An 18,044-nucleotide genomic window follows, 5' to 3' on the forward strand; every position below is an offset into this window, starting at 1 on the left:
TATTTTAAAGAGTAGATATCACTTATCAACAATGCTTAACCTGTTTTTAGATTGTTGAGATGATACAGACGCACATTGTCTCTGAAGTATGTAATGTATGCAAAATATCTCACTACCTTGAGGTACCAAGGTCATAAGAGAACAATTTACCTCAGGGGTGTTTCGATCTTAAGAATAGTTCCTACTATCTAACATCTATCAAACTTAAAAGTAACACCTATCTACAGGAATATACCAACAGTCAACTGCGATCCTACATAATATACAGAAGAGTGTTAAACTCCATCTTGCTCCTGTGTAACATGAATGCGTGATATGATACTTCGATGGAGGGTTTATCTAGTATTCTACCATTTACGAAAACCAAAAACTTCTTTTTTCATTCCGATCCATGCCAAACTCCAACGCGTGTGTTCGTTCTTAGCAGATTGCTTTAGTGGGACACATTATCGGTTATCAGTATTTAGATATTCTTATAAAACTTTTTTTATAAAGGATTAGACAGTCTGTATGTGGACTTGTGGGAATGGCAAGGAGTTTTCTTGTGAGTCCACATAGTGTCGGGTTGGCTTTCCTCCATTACACTTTTTCCCTCTTCGCCCAATAATCCCTCCCAAGATCGCGTGAGTATTACTTCAGGAGGAGGTGGAAAATTTCTTAGACTTGTCTAATTTTTTCCTGTTCCCTTTTCCTCTTTTGTTCCTCTTTTTTCTTGTCTTTCATAATTTTTTTCAGAATGTCGGTTATCAATATCCAGCTTTTTTCGTTCTTTATTATAATATCCGGGATGTTGCTCTTTGTTACTTGGGAGTTACAAGTCGTTTCCGTCTATCTACTCTCTTCTGTAAACCTCAGGCATAAGCAGATTATAGTAATTATTAGTGAGGGGTGGGGGAGTGGGAAGGGGGGTCATGTACTTGGTCGCAGAATCAGCACATGTTTTCGGTTTTCTTTGCTTTATGCAGATACGTACTTTGCCAGAAATCTACTATATGCTAGCACGGCTTAACCTGACTACTTTTGTGGAGACCTCCCAATCCAGGCTGTGGCAAATTGCTGTTTGCCAGAAGTTCTGGAGTTTGCTAACGAAAGGATGCGAAACAACCGTTTCGGCATTTGAATGACTCGAACTTATGACCCTGTTCTCTGGAAACGGTTTTATGAGTTCTCCCTCAACACCATGCGACATACCAAATAGGTATACAGGGTGTTTTTTATTAATTATTAATTGGCATGGTATCACAGAAAATACTGCACTTATGATGTCAGAAATACCGTGCTAACAATTTCTTCATAAAACATACTATCTAGCCATTGCAGTTTACTCCTAGACTTATGAGGCGATCTTGGAAATATTTATTCTTCTCAATACACACCCACAAGATAACCACTAAAAACACTTAACAATCTCAATAAAAAATAAAGAGATTAATAGGTCAATATCGACAGGACAAATGGTTGATTAACGCCAAGAAATAGAGCAAAGTGAAGGAAAATCGACTAACAAAAATAAAAAAACTATCAGACATGCAAGAAGACTTATCCCAGAAAGTGTACTGGACAATACAATAGTCCAAAACTACAGACCTATTGCATTACTGCCGGTGCTAAGAAAAGCTTTTGAATGAAAAATTAAAAACGTACTTTAGGAACTGATTAGAATACATAGAGTGTCCGGAAATAATATCGAAATATTTTATGAGGTGATTTTAAAGGTTAAAATAATAAAAAAAGTTCTTATAAACTTACCCCGAAAATCGATTCTTAAAGGGCTAGAACCTCTTAAAAGGGAAACTCTGAAGATGGTTTTTTCGCAATATTTTCGAAACGGTTGATAAAGGTATGAAATTCAGTACACTTTAATAAGTTGGAATGAAAAATCTTTTTTGTGTTAACACCTATGGATTTTAGTCAGTAGCGTTATACATGTATACAAGGGGTCTCTTACGTAAATGTTGCCTTAACTTTTTTGTTTGTGACATCTTAATTTTTGAAATCAAACATAATAGGCATCGTTGCAATAGATTTTTTTTTATTAGTTAACAATAACGAAGCTAATATTATAAGGGTTTATAACTTATTCACAACAAATGTTGAAAATGGCCTTCATTTATTTCAATGCATCCTTTAACTTATGTTGAAAATATTATGAAAAATCATGTTAGGAGTTCCCCCTTTAAGGAGTTTTAGCCCCTTTAAGAAGCAATTTTTGGCGTATATTCATAAGAACTTAAAAATTTTTTTTTAGTTTTAATCTTTAGAATTACCTCCCAAAATATGTAATATATATATTCTACGTTATTTCCGGACACCCTGTATACCAATATATCAATGTGGCTTTCAACTCTCAACAATTCGTCCGCTCTTCGTTTTGGCAAGCAATATATATACAACACATTTAAACGGTAGAAGATCAGGAAATTTATTTATGGACGTTAATGAGGCATTTGACTGCATCTGGTACAGTGATATATTATACAAATTAGACAAACTTCAGTCGCCAAAACACTTACTTCATGTTATCAAAAACCTACTGGAAAACAAATAACTAGAAGCCTTGCCTTCTTTTCCATGTTGTTCTGAAGAAGGGCTCTCTTAGGGATTGCCGCTTGCAGACTTGATGTATAATGTGTGTTGCCATGAAATATACAGTCGTGACTTAAATGACAAAAACATTTAGACAAAATAGTACATACATTGCAATACATAGACCATACTGCACTTATTGTATATATCAAAAGGACTAAGAAAATGATGGAAAGACTTTAGACATTAATGACAATAACATGCTTCCATAAATGAAAACGAACATCGCATACCTCCAAAAACTATCTTTATCTCTCAAATCGTCAAATTAAACAAAAAAAACCACTGGTAAGACTAAAAAAATCGTTTTGTATTGCAAAGTATGCGTCTCCCACAGCTATTGTCACGCCTAAAATTTCATTATAATATCTCAAGCGGTTTTGGAAAAATCTAATTTTTACTGTTTTTTTAATGAAAGATCAACACCCTGTAGGTCGGTAACAAATCGTTTGCGGACCTATGTTTATAGGAACTTTTTTTATAAAATGATCTGGGCAATCACCTCCTTAAATATTGCCGCATCTTTTTTAAACACCTTGTATAATAAAACAAATTACTAAACAGGCAAGATATTTTCAATCGCTAACGTATAAAACTAAATGCATCAGTACAAAAGCAACATACAATATACAAATCCATTTGTAGATCATTGTAAGAACACGAACAGCTGAATGATCAACTGAAAGGCTACTACAAGTTTAGACAAAATGACTTTGAACCCTTTTTGCTTCACAGGAAAAATAAGGCAATCCCTCTTGCTTTTCCCTTCAACCACTCCATTGGAGCATTTCTAAATTAATTTTTTTCCTTTCTTTGCATTTTCTGAACGACTGTTTAAGAATAGATGGAAGTGTTTTTGTCACAAGGGCAGAAAGACCAAATGGTCGATATTTTCTCTGAAAATAAAAATTTCTTACATACGTACATATATACTATAAATTCTCTCAACCTCCATTAATTTCTTGTACATTTTTTAACTCATTATTATTTTTTAAGAATTCAAAAGCAACATTAAATAAATGAAAAATACTATCTTTTAACCTTTGTTCATTTTTTTAAGTGTTGCTTATGTCATCGATAGCGCAAAATGGCCGATTTTTTCAAACTCAAACTTGTTAGGTCAAGTAACATCTTGAATTAAAGGTCTTTCAAAGCTACATTCAATGGTGTATTGAAATCGAAAATATATCAATTCGTTTTTGAGAAAAATAGCTATAAATTTGGTAAAAAATTCTACACAAAGTCAGTTAAATAGTATGTAAACAATGAAAACACTTGTTTATTGATAAGAAATTAGTTTGTTTCTATTTTTATTTATATATTATTTCTTTTAACCAAAAACCGTTTGTGAGAACAAAATCGAAAACAAAGTCATTTTCTATTAACAATTAAATTTATTTATTGTTTATGTACTATTTAACTTTGTATTGCATTTTTTACCGCCTTTATACCTGCTTTTTTTAAAAAGGAATCGGCAGATTGTCAATCGCAATACTCCATTGAATGTAGATTTGAAAGATATTTAAGACCATGTTTCAATTTTTAAAAATCACCCAATGAGCTACCGATGACATAAACAACATTTAAAAAAATAAACAAACGTCCAAAGATAGTATATTTTGTCCCATTTAATGCTGCCTTTTAATTAAAAAAAAAATGGTTAAAAAATTAACAGGGTGGGGGCAATTTAGAGCCGAACGATATGTCTTGTCAATAAATGTTGCCTTCCAAATACATAAAATTAAGAATATTTAGCTTTCTTTTTAACTACATTTTCTTATCGTTTTTGCATGTTTTCCTATTTTTGAACTAAATATAACTTTTTTAAGGACCACTTTAATAACATTTTAAAATAGTGAACAGTATCTAATTGCGAATATTAAAGTGTACGTATCACAGAAATGGCACTTAAAGCAGGTGCGTACATGTTCTCAAGGGTTGCAAGGAGTATTAGATAGAGAAAGCTAAAACTGACTTGAATATTGCATAGAAATTTTATAGGTAAAATTTGATTTTATATGCTACATATACAGGATATTGCGCTTTATGGTAACATTTTCAATTAACGGAGGAGCTCATTATTGTGCGTGCAATATAATTACAATACTGCTCTGTGTACTCCATGATTTCCATCTCTTATTTTATTTGCGTGTGATGGCTGAAAGTTTAGCTGTGCATTGGGGCATTAATTAGTCATATTATAACTATTATAATATCAAAAATCTACGACATCGCTTGTAAGTTGCTAATTACGAAAGAGTAATTTACTGTAAAAATGCAATAAGAACAGCTATTGTTGCTCTTAATTAAGGCCTGCAGTACAAATCACTGCGTCGTTAAAGATTACTTGAGTTTTCTCCAGAACCATGTCCTTTACAGGACTTGAAGAAACCCTTTTATGAGTTTGCTAACTATATCTTCTCCTTCAACAAAAGTTGCGGCAGAACTAACCAAGCAAATACTATCAGCTAACATACAGCTTTTCAATTTGTCCACTGCAGCTTTGAGGTCATTTTGACTGACACTTCAAAACACATTCAAAACTACTCTAATTTCCATCAAAACAATGTCTGCCTCAGGGAGATTACATTCGCTGAGCCTTGTGGAAACTTCGCCAAAAGTTTCCACCATTACCATCCATTACCTCATTTGCCTCTGGTGAAAATTCACTTCTCAGTTGATTCAAACCATTGAATATGAGCATATTTAATTAAATATTCTCTAGGTGTGATTATATAGATGATCATAAATTGCATAACTATGTTTTTATCTTTGATGAATTGTGTCAAGTCGTTATCCATCAAGTATAGCACAGGTGACAATGGGAACGGAATTAAAAAGTTTTGGCGATGGTTTCTTTAGGATCTTCATCGTTAATTTCAAGAGTCTGGAATTTTTATTCATTGAGCGTTATTAATACGAATCAGTTTGAATGCTGAGACTAGTGGGAAGAAAAGTGGGCGTTAAAAGTAAAGCAAAATCCAACTTCATTTTGAAGGTTAATGGTGCGTATATTCCAAATGATAGATAAGAGAACAGTATCTTCGAAATTTGGATTTATACCTATTATATTTCCGTATTATCTCTTTTAAAGCTATAAACAAGTGTCTCAAGTGTTTGTACACTAGATGATGATTTTCCTGACAACGAGAATGATAATTACTAATGCTTTCCCAATTAGATATTACTAATCACTCCAGTATGTTACAAAGAAATGATAATTGCAAGGAAATTTTTTTATCAAGCTTTAGACTCGCTAAAAATATTTTTTGTGTACTTTAGACAGCTCATGTACATCATATGGTATTTAAAGTGCCTAACCATCTACATGTGTATCAGTTGGATAGCGATAAAAGTTTTCCCAAATAAATATAATATACAAGCACTCTGCATGCAATTTCTAATGTCCATTCACTTCATTCTCATTATTAACCCTGAGCAATAGCACCTGAGTTGCATAACTTTGCAATGAAGTTCCAAATTCTAGCTTTGCTATTAGTCTCTACTTTCTCTGCTATTTATGTAAGTATTTCAGACCTAGATACCTTTTCAGTCTCAATTGAATACATCTGTGCTAGTAGGGTAGCGAAATCAAAGACGACAGCATTAAAGAGACCATCATTTCAGTCTTCAATTCTATCTTAAACGTGACGGGTGTTATATTGGATGATGCAAACGACCTAGTAGACGAAATCGACGAAAATCAAGAACAAATTACTGCCGATATCATCGCCTTTGTAATTCAGTTGGGCAAAGACTTCAACGTCATATTCATAGATGGTATCGACCAGCTCAGAGACGAAGCTTCTCCTGATGCAGTTCACGCCATTGATTGTATCGACGCTGAAAGAAATAAGACTGAAGCGGCCTTTGCTGAAGTGTCGACTATCGTTGGTCAATGTGCAGCCACGGAAATTGACGTCACCTTGGTTCAATTTAGAACCATCTTAGATCAGTTGAGTCTCCTTCAGGAAGACGTCAGGAAGGAAGTTGACAATTTGAGTTCATGCACTTTGAGCGACACCGTATGCTTGTATAATTTTGTTACTGAAGCTACCGTTACTATTGGAAAAGTTGAGGAGGCAGTTAAAGAGGATATTGTAGATATTGTGAATCTTATCAATAAGGTCATACAAGACTTTGAATCCTGCCCAATAACTGACACCATTCTTGCCAGGACTCAGGAAATTTTTAACGAGGGAGTGATTTGTATTATGGAAGATTAAAGTTAATTTAGTAAAGTAGTAAATATTACATAAAAAGGGATGAAAACTTTTATGGATATACATAGATGATTCGGTGTTTAACTAAAGGTCAAAGAAACTCTGCTTGTCCTTTTGGCAAAGTTTAAACGAAGTTTTTCTGTTTTACATTTTTGTCCAAATTCTTTCACCCCTAAACTTAATAAACATATATTTTTGCAGTAAATTAATTTCTGTTTTTTATTTTAATAGTAAAGAAATGCAACTTTGATACCTCTGTGCATTCAGCTTCACCTCAATATTCTGCTAATCCTTGTTGGTTACTATGCCATGAACTATTCTTCTGACAGACGGTATGTGGCCTGACTGTGATTTAAAAGGACCAAAATTACTATTTAATTGCAATGCAAATCACACCAATTCTCGAATTACCATTAATACCCAATTTGGTTTGTGGAGTTGAAAAGAGAGCATTTGTATAAAACATTACAAAGCATCCCGTCCAACTGGTCTAAACGAAACTGATTTAAAATTATTTCAGGATGTGCACTTTGGTTTTATTTTATTTCAAGAATATTTTTTGACATTCGTAATAAAATTGGATCATAGGTTAACAGGTGCCATATACATGTGCAATTAGTTAAAAATCTATGTACTTCGCATATACTACATAGTTTCCCCAATGTAATTAATTTTAGCTGATTGATGTTTGATAGTCTAATTTGCATAACCTCAAAACATATGATTATCAATAATTTAGATAGGGGCAATATACAAGGTGTTGCACAAAATACTGTGAAGAAATCTTCCATCTTCAATGTTGGCATGTAAAATAAATCGACAAAAATTCGTTCTTCAGATTGAGTTTCCTTCCTCAAGTGCTTGCACGGAGGTGGAGCTGAAAGGGTGTATTTTCTCAGAGTGTAGAAGTGACCACACCTTCCATGAAGATATGTTGAGTTGTTCAGCTACTTTCCTAATATTTGTAGTGGGTTTTGCTTCAAACGTATTTAAAATTTGTACATCCACTTCAGAGCGATGTTGTTGGTTGTTCGCTGTAAGATCTTGATGGTGTAAATTACCAGTTTCACTCATTCTACCGTATGTATTAACGAATACTTTCAAGTTTGGTACTCTTCTTTAAGGAAATCTTTTATGATATAATCCCTGAACCGCAGCTGCTTTTCCGTCAGCTCTGCCATATATAAAAAGTATATCAGCATATTCAACATTTGAATATGCAGCCATTAATCTAAATCGTTGAAAAAGAAAAATCTCAAAATATACTAAATAAAATGCGTCGACTAACAACGAAGAAAATCTTGAATAATACAATGTCTGGAATATCTTGTTGCTAGGCAACTCAGGCTTACGGGATTTCCAAATGAAAATGAGAATAGACGTAACCATGAGAATTTCGATTAATGGCTGCTTATTCAAATGTTGAAAATACTGGTATAGAAAATGAGCTCTTTCCACTACACCCCCGGGTACGCGCTTGTTTCGAATTCATCCGAAGAATTAATTTTTGTCGATTTATCTTACATGTGAAGTTATATCAGAAACGGTGGTTCCCATTTCGAGCATGACAATTAATCATGCGTGAATAGTATAATTAATGTATAAATAATAATATTTACTTATTAACTTTTTGCTCGATGTATTAAATCGTCATATACATTTTTTTCATATACTTTTCTTTTTTAATTAAATATCTTATGCAACTTTAAGTCTGCGAAGTCTCTGTGATAGGTAAGATATTTAAACCACTCTTCCATTTGTATCTTTTTTTTATTCGACTACAAAGTCGACGTTTGATATTCAAGAAACACAGTTTTGAAATTTCAAAGGGCCACAATTTTTTTCATGTGTAGATCCCATTACATGTTTGATTTCGATAAAATACATACAAGTTTATACGAAAAAAGATAGAGTCAGATCAAATATTCCACTATATTGTTATTGGAACTTATATAGAAGTAAGCAGCGAATTTGGTAAAACTCGGAAAAATGACGAGATTTCGAAATACATGTCACTTTGTATAATAGTATACATGGCCAAATATGTTCAAAATCATCTTACGTATCACCTTCTTTCGGATGTATATCGGTGAACCAAACACTCCGTATAAAATAATGCATGAAAATATTACACATATAAGATGGATTCAAAATAAAATACAGCAGAGTTGGATTTAGATTCTGATGTCTCCAGACAAGTCCAGGAGGATTTCATATCTTTGCCCAAGATATCGAATATATCAAGTCAAAGTGGAAATACTTTACTTTATCTCTAGGGCAATCTTTAAGAATCTATTCAGTAAGATTAGAACTCTGAATAACGCTTATTTTTAATTGTTTGTTATTTGATAATAAACGAGTCTAAAGAAGTTGTCTAATCTTGATATGTTTTCTTTGTACTTGATAAGACAATAAAAAACGAGGGATGTTTTGACATACGGTGGCTAGAAATTCACATTTCCTTGAATTATTTATGAATAAGAATAATACTTTCTTATTATCAAATTATCTTGTTGCGATAGAAAGCAATTAGACAATCAGTAACTGAATGATTCTGTCAGGAATTCCCCAGTTATCTAGCCATTGGGCGTTGAAAAAAAATCTTTTTTATTTATGTCCAGGGTGATACTCAAAAATGGTAAAAATCTATTCACAATGTCCAAAATTAAGGACACATTAGGGCATAATTTCTTTAATGTCGTAATAAAATTCAGAGGATGTCGACACTTTGAAAAATTTTCTGGTAAAAAAATTTTATTGCGTTGAAGTGACCCCCCCTCCCTCCTTTTATTTGTACAAATTTCACTGCATAATTCATGTTACTTCATTATGGCTGCCCAGTAGCCAAAATACTTTTCCGAACAGAAGAAGAGAGCCAAAGTAACGCTGGTTAAGACCTTCATGATTTCGTTCGGCTTAGAAATATTCAAGTTTGCTCCAATTTAACCGGCTTTGAATCTTTTACGGTTTTCCAGGTCTTAATGATGAACAGCAAATTTTAATAACCCCGTCTATTATTACTCATCTCCGAATTTGGACAGCAGTCATTAAACTAGTACCCACATTTGCAACAAAATTTATAATACACCCTAAGTAACCTAGGTAAAGTGCTGAACATGACCTCAAAGTAGTTAGAAATTCCTGAAATTCTCAACGAACTGATTGAACTTGGAAAGGAAACTTGGAAAGTTGCACATGATCCAATTGTGGTTAGTTCAGGGCTAATGAACCTTGGATATTCAAATTAAAACCTTTAGTTTCAGTTTCGAGCTCATAGACGATTCGCCTCCATATTCGTTTGGAGTCAGGCTCCCTAAAGCATCCCTTACCTTAGTGAAGTTCACAACAGCAAATCTTTTTGTTTTTATTTTTATTATAATAGTATTCTTTTAAACTTCATTTTTAATTGTTCTACAAATATATTTCCTCTTTGTTGAAGTTGTGTATAGATTGTATGTTTTATGTATTATTATATTCTATATTCTATTGTATATTTTCTTTAATCTATATTTTTTGTCTTCAGTTTTCCAGTTGTTATGTTACAATAATTTTATTGATTCTCCATCAGTTTGTGTAGACGAGATTTCATAATCATCCTTTTATTCTTTCCCATCTCCCGTTTGATAAACAGTTGCAGCTTTTACTTCACCCTGCCTCTTTGCTTTCAGCCCTTTTATTTGTCTATGCCTTTATTTTATGTTGTCAATCCTGTCTGCTTTTGTTTGTTTAACAGTTGCCACTTTCATGTCGCTTCTTTGCTTCTTCTTCATTCTTTCTATTCATCTCTTCTCTCATCTTCTCCTTTATTTGATGTTATTCGCATTTTGCTGATCAGTGAATAAAACAGTCGTATCATAAATTACAATTGAGCAATTTGGAACCACTTGTATTTCCAAATGTTCTTCACTGAAAGTATGAGAAATTTTTGGTGAAAACCTCTCCCTGTGTTTTTCTCTCTTCTTCCTGTGAAAAAGTTGGTATTCACAATTCTTGTAATATAGAAAATGTAAAAAACTTCTGCATTAAAAATAAAAAATGTAAAAATTTCGTGTATTGCATATAAATGAATTAAGTTTTCGATCAATCTTCTCTTTTCTTTAATATATGTACATACCTGCCCCCTTTTTTTATTGAGGGCTGGAGGGCAGAACATATCGAGCCAAATGATAATTTGCTCAGTCTAATTATGGCGCTCTCATTATATTTTGCATTAAACGGTGAAACTCGATATTCTCGTTTTCAGGTGTTACCTTACTTTTAATCAAATTTCGTTTCATTTACTGCATTTTAATTTTTTTTGGGTTATTCCGTAATTATTATATAATTTCCAATCTTGGCTTAGAGCCAAAATCTTTACTTCCAAAGAAAAGATTTGTCGACCTTTCGATCTTTTTGCTCATGTGGCAAAATCCATACATCAACTAAGGCTAAATCAAGTTAGTCCAGTTATGATGATTGTTTTTTCATTTTTTCTGAATTTATAGTACTCTCTAAGTTATTTTTTTCATGTTTGCACGTTCGTATAGTAATGGGCTGAATGGATTATGTAACGGGTTAGTCAGGGTCGCTTATCTTTGTAATCAGTCTTAGTGCAATCTGTTGTGTCGTTTGCATGTGTTGTTTAGTTTGTTCCTTTGTCTTCATCGTCAGTATGTATTTGTTGTCTAACAATGGTCTGCAGACGGACTTGTATATTCCTGTTTTGTTTTCGTATTGATTTTTTATCGTTATACGTCAGCGATCGAAAATATTTTGGTCGTTTAGTAATTTCTAATCTTATTTTTCGAATATGTTTAATGAGTTCCAGATTTTTGTTTATTGTTACTCCCAAGTATTTTACGTAATTTTTTTGGTTTACTTATGTGATCGTGTGCTATTAATATTGGGAATTTGGTGATTTTGGACATTTGGTGATGATTTATTTAATTTGGTGATTTCAGAGTAGAAGTTGGTTTTTGGTCGTGTTTGGTTTTAGGCTCCATGTATAAAACCATGTCATTGTGTTGTTCACCATTGCCTGAAGTCCTATCGTTTCCTCAGTCGTTTTGTCATATGTAATAGCTGTTACATCTTCAGGTATTGTGATATGTATGCTATTTGGTTTACGTATTTTTTATCCTCTAAGCTATGGTTGTATTGGATGTATCATGAAAGTATACATTATAAAAGAAGGCTGAAAGAGGCGATCCTTGAGGAAGCTCTTATTCGGAAGAAAACGAGAAAAAAGAACGCCGTTAACTCCTACTTCTAGATGTGTGTTTTCCAGTAGGTTTTTATAAAGTTTGTATAGATTTTATAGTAGATCATTATGCAAAACGCTGCCAAATGCCTTATTCATGTCCATTTTCTATAGACTTATTTATGTTTTACCTTGTAGATGTATTGTTTATCGAGTCAAAGGGTGAGTGAATGGTCGATTGCTCCGATTTAAATCCACATTGATATATTGGTGTATCTTGTCCGATCAGTTCCTGAAGTATTTTTTTAATTATGTGTTCAAAAACTTTACTCCGGGCCTCACGCCATAGGTCTGTTATTTTGTGCTTGTGTGTTGTCCAGTTCAATTTTAGGACAATTTCCTGTTATTCTCGGAACGTCCAAAAGTTTTTTAGTCGTGATTTGACATGACGGTGGAAATCACACCGCATGCATCCTCATTCAAAATGCAGCCTCTTGCTGTTAACGTTAAATCAAGTTTCGCAATATTTGCCTTCTCTTTACAACGTTTGCCCGTTTTCCCCGAGGACATGGCGTAAATGGGAACAAACAGGAGAGGGACGCCAAATTAATTTAGAGTCCCTACAGGTGCCGGGACATTGTCTATAGAGCTCCTATTCTTTTATTTTTCTTTACCGGCTCGACTTAAATTCTCATATTTTATTACTGTTTGTTTGCTTAGCTCTCTCGGTGAGAGGATTCTTTTATACCTCCTGGAATTCCTCATAAAATTCCAGTGTTATAGCTACTTCTGTAGAAGAAATGATTTTCCTTTATTTAATTAAACTTAAGGCCCTTTTTAAAATTTACTTACAGCAGCTTAAGTGTAATTCACCAAGATCAAAGAAGTGGGCGTTGGGGGCAAACAATTTCAAAACAATTCTGGGATTAAAACAAACACTGACAAGAATAATGATAAGAATGTAATAAATTCCTCAAATCATTATGATATTTCTTCGGAACTGAAAGGAACTAAACTGAATGCTGCTCTAATTAACTGCCGAAGGAATTATTTTCAATTTTTGTCGGAGGAAATTGCATGCCCTCTAACGAATAAAAAGGACAAGGAATAAAGGAAAATCGCCAAATTAATTTAGAAGTTCCAGTAGGCGTCTAATGGATCGTTCAAGGGTTAAGACAAGTTTTGTTTTCAAAAAGTTTTCAAGAATGGCGCGAAATTAACCCTAGCTTAATTCGATTTTTATCTAGTTTATTCCTCTTTCAGGGATCCCGTTTCTCTCAATTAGCAAGGAACTGCCTTCGAGATTGCCTCAGCAAGACTCCTCCCTACTTTCTGCATCCGATATTAGCTCATCTCTTCGTCAGCTATTGCAACAAAGAGAGGAGGAAAATCGATTAGAAGTTGAGAGGTTGACTGCGGAAATAAAGACGTTGAAGCTTCATTTGTTACAATATACCAATGGTAAGATGTTTTTTATGAATAAGCCAATAACAAACCGATGAATTTGATGGGGCCTAAACGACAAGTTTAAATCGTGATGGTACAAGTGGGCCGAAATCAATAGTTTTATGATCTCTTATTTAATTGCAACAATAGCCACCATGGATTGTGACAATTCTTCCCATGTGTTTAATCCCATACATAATACAAATAATCGGCTATATGCGCCAAAATTGTGGGTAATTATACAGGGTTATTCACGTGATGCTACATGGAATATTGCGGCTAAAGCGTTTAATACATTGATTTTTTAACGTTGTATAGAACTCAAATAGAGGTACATTCTAAAATTATTTTCCCTTCATACGAGGGGTTACAAATAAGTGAAAAATACTAAAGTCATGTTTTTTTAAACGAAACACCTAATATATTAGTACTGTTTTAAATTCTTTGAGAAAAATAAATGTAAGTTTGAATCAAGTTTACCTACCTTAAATCTTAAGGATTTTGAAATAATTGAGATTTTGTAAAAATGTAACGCAAATTTAAAAACTCTCCTCTACAGAAAGTTTAAACTGGAGTAAGCCGAAATTCACACCAAACCTCAGGCATGAGGCATATTTTTTGCTATAATCATGAAAATTTAGATATCTTTTACAATGTATCCAAAAAATAAGTTGAGAAATGTATTCACTGTGAAGAGTATTAACTTGCTTAATTTAAATGGAACACCCTATATTTGATTATTTGGAGACACAGATAGAGATATTACCAATCGAAAACTATTATACTTTCCTATACCTAAATATATAAGTTTTTTTCGAAAATTAAGATTAAAAAAAAAGTAGAAAATCCTTACTTTTTGTATCAATTGCCATGGTTACATTCAAAATGTTAATACAATATAAAAAGTCATGTTTACGCGTTTTTGTTTCAGATATTTTCAATATTATTTGCATAACTTATAAGGCAAAGAATGGTATTTATGTTTTCGAAGTATTCTTGATGCACTCGACTAACTTGTGTTGGTATTTAGAAAAATCTGGGTTTGTCTAACATGATGATTTTCGATAACAGCATCAGTAGATCAAATTAATTTTTTTAATCCTAGATAATGTCAAAAGTATTCCCTCTTGCAATCTAGAAGACCGCCTTACTCAGTACTGTCATATGCATTTCCGTTTTTACAATATTTGAGGCGGTAAGTTTTCAAATGAACACACTGTATGCAAGGTCGTCATGAAAATTTACTAGTCAAAAACTCACATCACTTGCAAAATTCGAATAGTATTTTTTTAATAATTTTTGTCGAGTATTATTTTTGTATCAATTTTGGGCAAACATTCTTAAAAAATATTCGAAATAAATTATTTACCACTAGGGGCATATGTAAATAAAAAAAACGCAAATCTGTGTTAAGTATACCAAACTAATTCTTGTTAACATATTGTTGAGATGTGAAAAACCTAACAATATAATCACCAGCAACGAACAATCAATGGAATCCTGGAAAACTCTAATTTCTGGCCAATAAAGGCTGCACTGTAGCGAATATAGGACGACTAGCAGTATTTTTGCGAATATACCACTGCTACCATTAAAATATTTACTACTCGCAGTTATGTTGTTAGGATTTTTGCATGTTATTAATGCGTCAATCAATTACGTTAAACGAAATTTTATTCGGAATATACGTCAAGTATTTTTGTGCAAAATCGTTATTAAAATACTACTCGAGCTTCGCTCTCGTAGTATTTTTTAGGATTTTTGGCACGTAAAATTTCATAAAGATTTCCTTCTATAATTATTTATTGTTTCATTTATGCCTATTAGAGTCCAGCCATTTGTACTCTATATGGGATTTGCATTAGCTTGTCATCAAATCACATATCCGAATTTTGATTAGTTGCCCTCGAAATTCTCACTCGAGAACTTGAAAGATTAAAAAATATGCAGCTTTCGGATACATGCCGTATACGAATCACAAATTTTGCAGAATACAACGAAGTGAGTCATAGGTTACTCACTCTTCGAAAAATTTCATTTCCCTAACTTAATATCGGTTTTTCAATGTTCTACTAAATTGTAGTCAAAACTATCTATCCATCAACAAAGTGTCTATCAATTAGGGTGGAGGGTCAGGTAGCTGTCCTTTTTCAACTCTTGGTTAAGGTTTATCTTCAGTTTAAAAAACACTTCATCTGCCAATTGAACCGGTTCTTGGTTATTTTTAAATAGTTCTCTAATATATTCTCTATTTCAACATATGAATTTAACGCAATGTGTTGTAGAGTTTTGCTTATACAGGATATCCAGAAATTAAATTGACCTTGTGTAAAGTTATGTATGTGGATAAATGTTAAATTGCAATTTTTAATAGAATAAGGTTGGCCCAAAGTACTCGAAAAATGTAATCTCCTTTAAAAATAAATCTGAAAAAAAAAATGAAATTCGTAATGTCCGGCTTTACTCGGATATTTCTGAAAGTACTCGGAATTCCCGAATTTTTAATTTATTAAAGTTTAATAACCATCCGAATACACATTTTTGCTCTCAGTTAGGATTTTCGCTATCACAATGATGAGCCTCGAATTTGGGACACTTTGTATAGGGTAAAAGCTATATTTCCATGCAAAAAATTTTCATTTTTAACACATTTTTTTAAGAAAATGACTGTTACATGTGTACTACAATTGAGGCTTCCTTTTTCAAATCTCCAGTCCTTAATAAGTTTTCCATGCACGTCTCGCCACTATGTAAAATATTTTTCATACAACCAAAAAAATTAAAATGAAAAATTACTGGCCTGGTGGCAGAGAGATGGTTTTTTTTATAAAACACCAATTATAGAACAGTTTTACTCACATATCGATATAATAAATTCTGATTTAACCTCCCCTTGATGCGGTCCCTTTGTGTGAACCATCGGTGTTTTTGAACATGAGTCATAGGGATTTGAATGCAATGTATTGCAGTAGTTTTCAGCGGTAGAAACGTTTATTGTGTCACAACATCACCGGTAATATCGGTCGGAAAGCACCGCCTAAACGGTCATCATGCACATATAATGACCATACCTGTTAGGTAATTTTAGCTATTGTTGGTTCGGAAAAAAGAACAGCGAGATATATTGCAATAAAATTCCTATTGCTCATGTTAAAAAACCCTGTATATGGAATGGCCCTATACACGGTGTTGTCAGAAATTATAAATGGTGGCAATTCGAAATAAAAATCGTGTATTTCATACTATTTTTCGTACTGAATTACAAATTTATATTAATAATAATTATTTAGAATATCAATTAATTTAGCTTTAAAATTTATGTAATGAAAGGTTAGTGCACCTGACAACCGCCGGCAGGCATTAAACGTCAGCTGTGATAAATTATTTATTCCGCTAATACGAGCTTTCTAGATTATTATCTAACAAAGTATTAATATCATAAAATTGAAATATTGCAATATTTCAGTTATGGCGCTGTCTGCGGCTATTAAAGTGAAAATGTATAATTTTACTCTGGCAGTATAACTAGAAAACAACATTTAAAACCCGGCAGGGAAAGAAGTTTCATTTACTCATTGTTTCAACAGTGCGATAAAGCTGTAATGTTAATCACGAAATTAGAAAAAAAAACGAATAAAATTTATTCGTTATTGCAGCGTTGCCACTTGTGGTAGAAATCAGGGATATGTAGGAATTTTCAACAACAAAACTTGCATCTGAGGCAATTTTTGGATACAGTCAACACTAAAAAAACCGATTTGTTTTCAATGTGTTCCAGTTATTCTGGACCAGGTTTCAATGATTTGGAAAAAAATTAATGGAATCAAGAAGAACTTTTTTGTACATTCTGGTGATGTAGAAAATGTGCAATGTAAAACACGTGTGAAAATCACTTGTCACACTTGAAGGATACAGTGTCACCCGCCATCGGTTCATGTCAACATACTGTTTTACTCATGTGAAAAGTGTTATTTGTGGCACTAATTACAAAATATACCACTTTTTAATTTTTTTTTCAGCCATTAAATATTTAATGGAAAATACCTTAATTTGGTGTCTCCAAGTATTCTTTCCGCATTAAGCGATCTTGTAACTTTTATGGTTCCGAGTATCACTTCACTAACAAAAAATCACTCAACCTTTATGGCAATAGCCGTAGGTAAAAGGCAGAGGCGAAAAAAAGGTTTATCGTGGTGCCCTCGCCAAATGATTGATTGCTTCCTTTTATGTACATATGTCGAATATTCTGGTACGTTAATCTTTGCATGTTCATATAAAAGCTGTGGAATCTTCTAGTCACAGAATCTTTAGCTATATAAGGAGAATATTGTTAAGAATGAGTTAGTCTAAGGTTAGTATAGTCATAAGATCGAAAAGATTGTAATGAGCGATATTAAAGTATTTAGTAATGAAATAATGATTCATTAGGGACTGTTAGTTAGCGAATTGTAGTTGTATTTATTTATCTAGTTAATAAACAGTGTTTACGTTGAATTTCAACATTCTAGGATTGTTCGAATCGCAAAATCGCAACAATATTTTCCTACGTACTCTGTGATTTTCAGTTAAAATTCTGGACATTGCGTATTAATTTCGTTTTCTATTTTAAC

At 32.9% G+C, this 18,044-nt stretch overlaps 2 protein-coding genes across 3 annotated transcripts in view; both read left to right on the forward strand.

The window, feature by feature from the left end:
- Csgalnact (Chondroitin sulfate N-acetylgalactosaminyltransferase) overlaps positions 1-18,044 on the forward strand; it is a 139,993-nt gene that overhangs the window by 89,832 nt on the left and 32,117 nt on the right. For both annotated transcript variants that reach the window (XM_066406832.1, XM_066406833.1), the window contains exon 5: positions 13,252-13,449. In XM_066406832.1, the coding sequence (XP_066262929.1) occupies positions 13,252-13,449 (198 nt within the window). The remainder of the gene's footprint in view (positions 1-13,251; positions 13,450-18,044) is intronic.
- LOC136420091 (uncharacterized) lies at positions 5,957-7,007 on the forward strand. Its single transcript, XM_066406858.1, has 2 exons — positions 5,957-6,108; positions 6,168-7,007. The coding sequence occupies exons 1-2, from the start codon at positions 6,055-6,057 to the stop codon at positions 6,810-6,812; spliced, it is 699 nt and encodes a 232-aa protein (XP_066262955.1). The 5' UTR covers positions 5,957-6,054; the 3' UTR covers positions 6,813-7,007.

Source organism: Euwallacea similis, chromosome 3 (assembly GCF_039881205.1).
Source record: "Euwallacea similis isolate ESF13 chromosome 3, ESF131.1, whole genome shotgun sequence".
Taxonomy (NCBI): Eukaryota; Metazoa; Arthropoda; class Insecta; order Coleoptera; family Curculionidae; genus Euwallacea; species Euwallacea similis.

Coding starts and splice junctions, on each gene's coding strand:
- LOC136420091 (XM_066406858.1), top strand. CDS start 6,055: ATGAAGTTCCAAATTCTAGCTTTGCTATTAGTCTCTACTTTCTCTGCT. Junction 6,109..6,167: donor CTACTTTCTCTGCTATTTAT/GTAAGTATTTCA, acceptor CTGTGCTAGTAG/GGTAGCGAAATCAAAGACGA.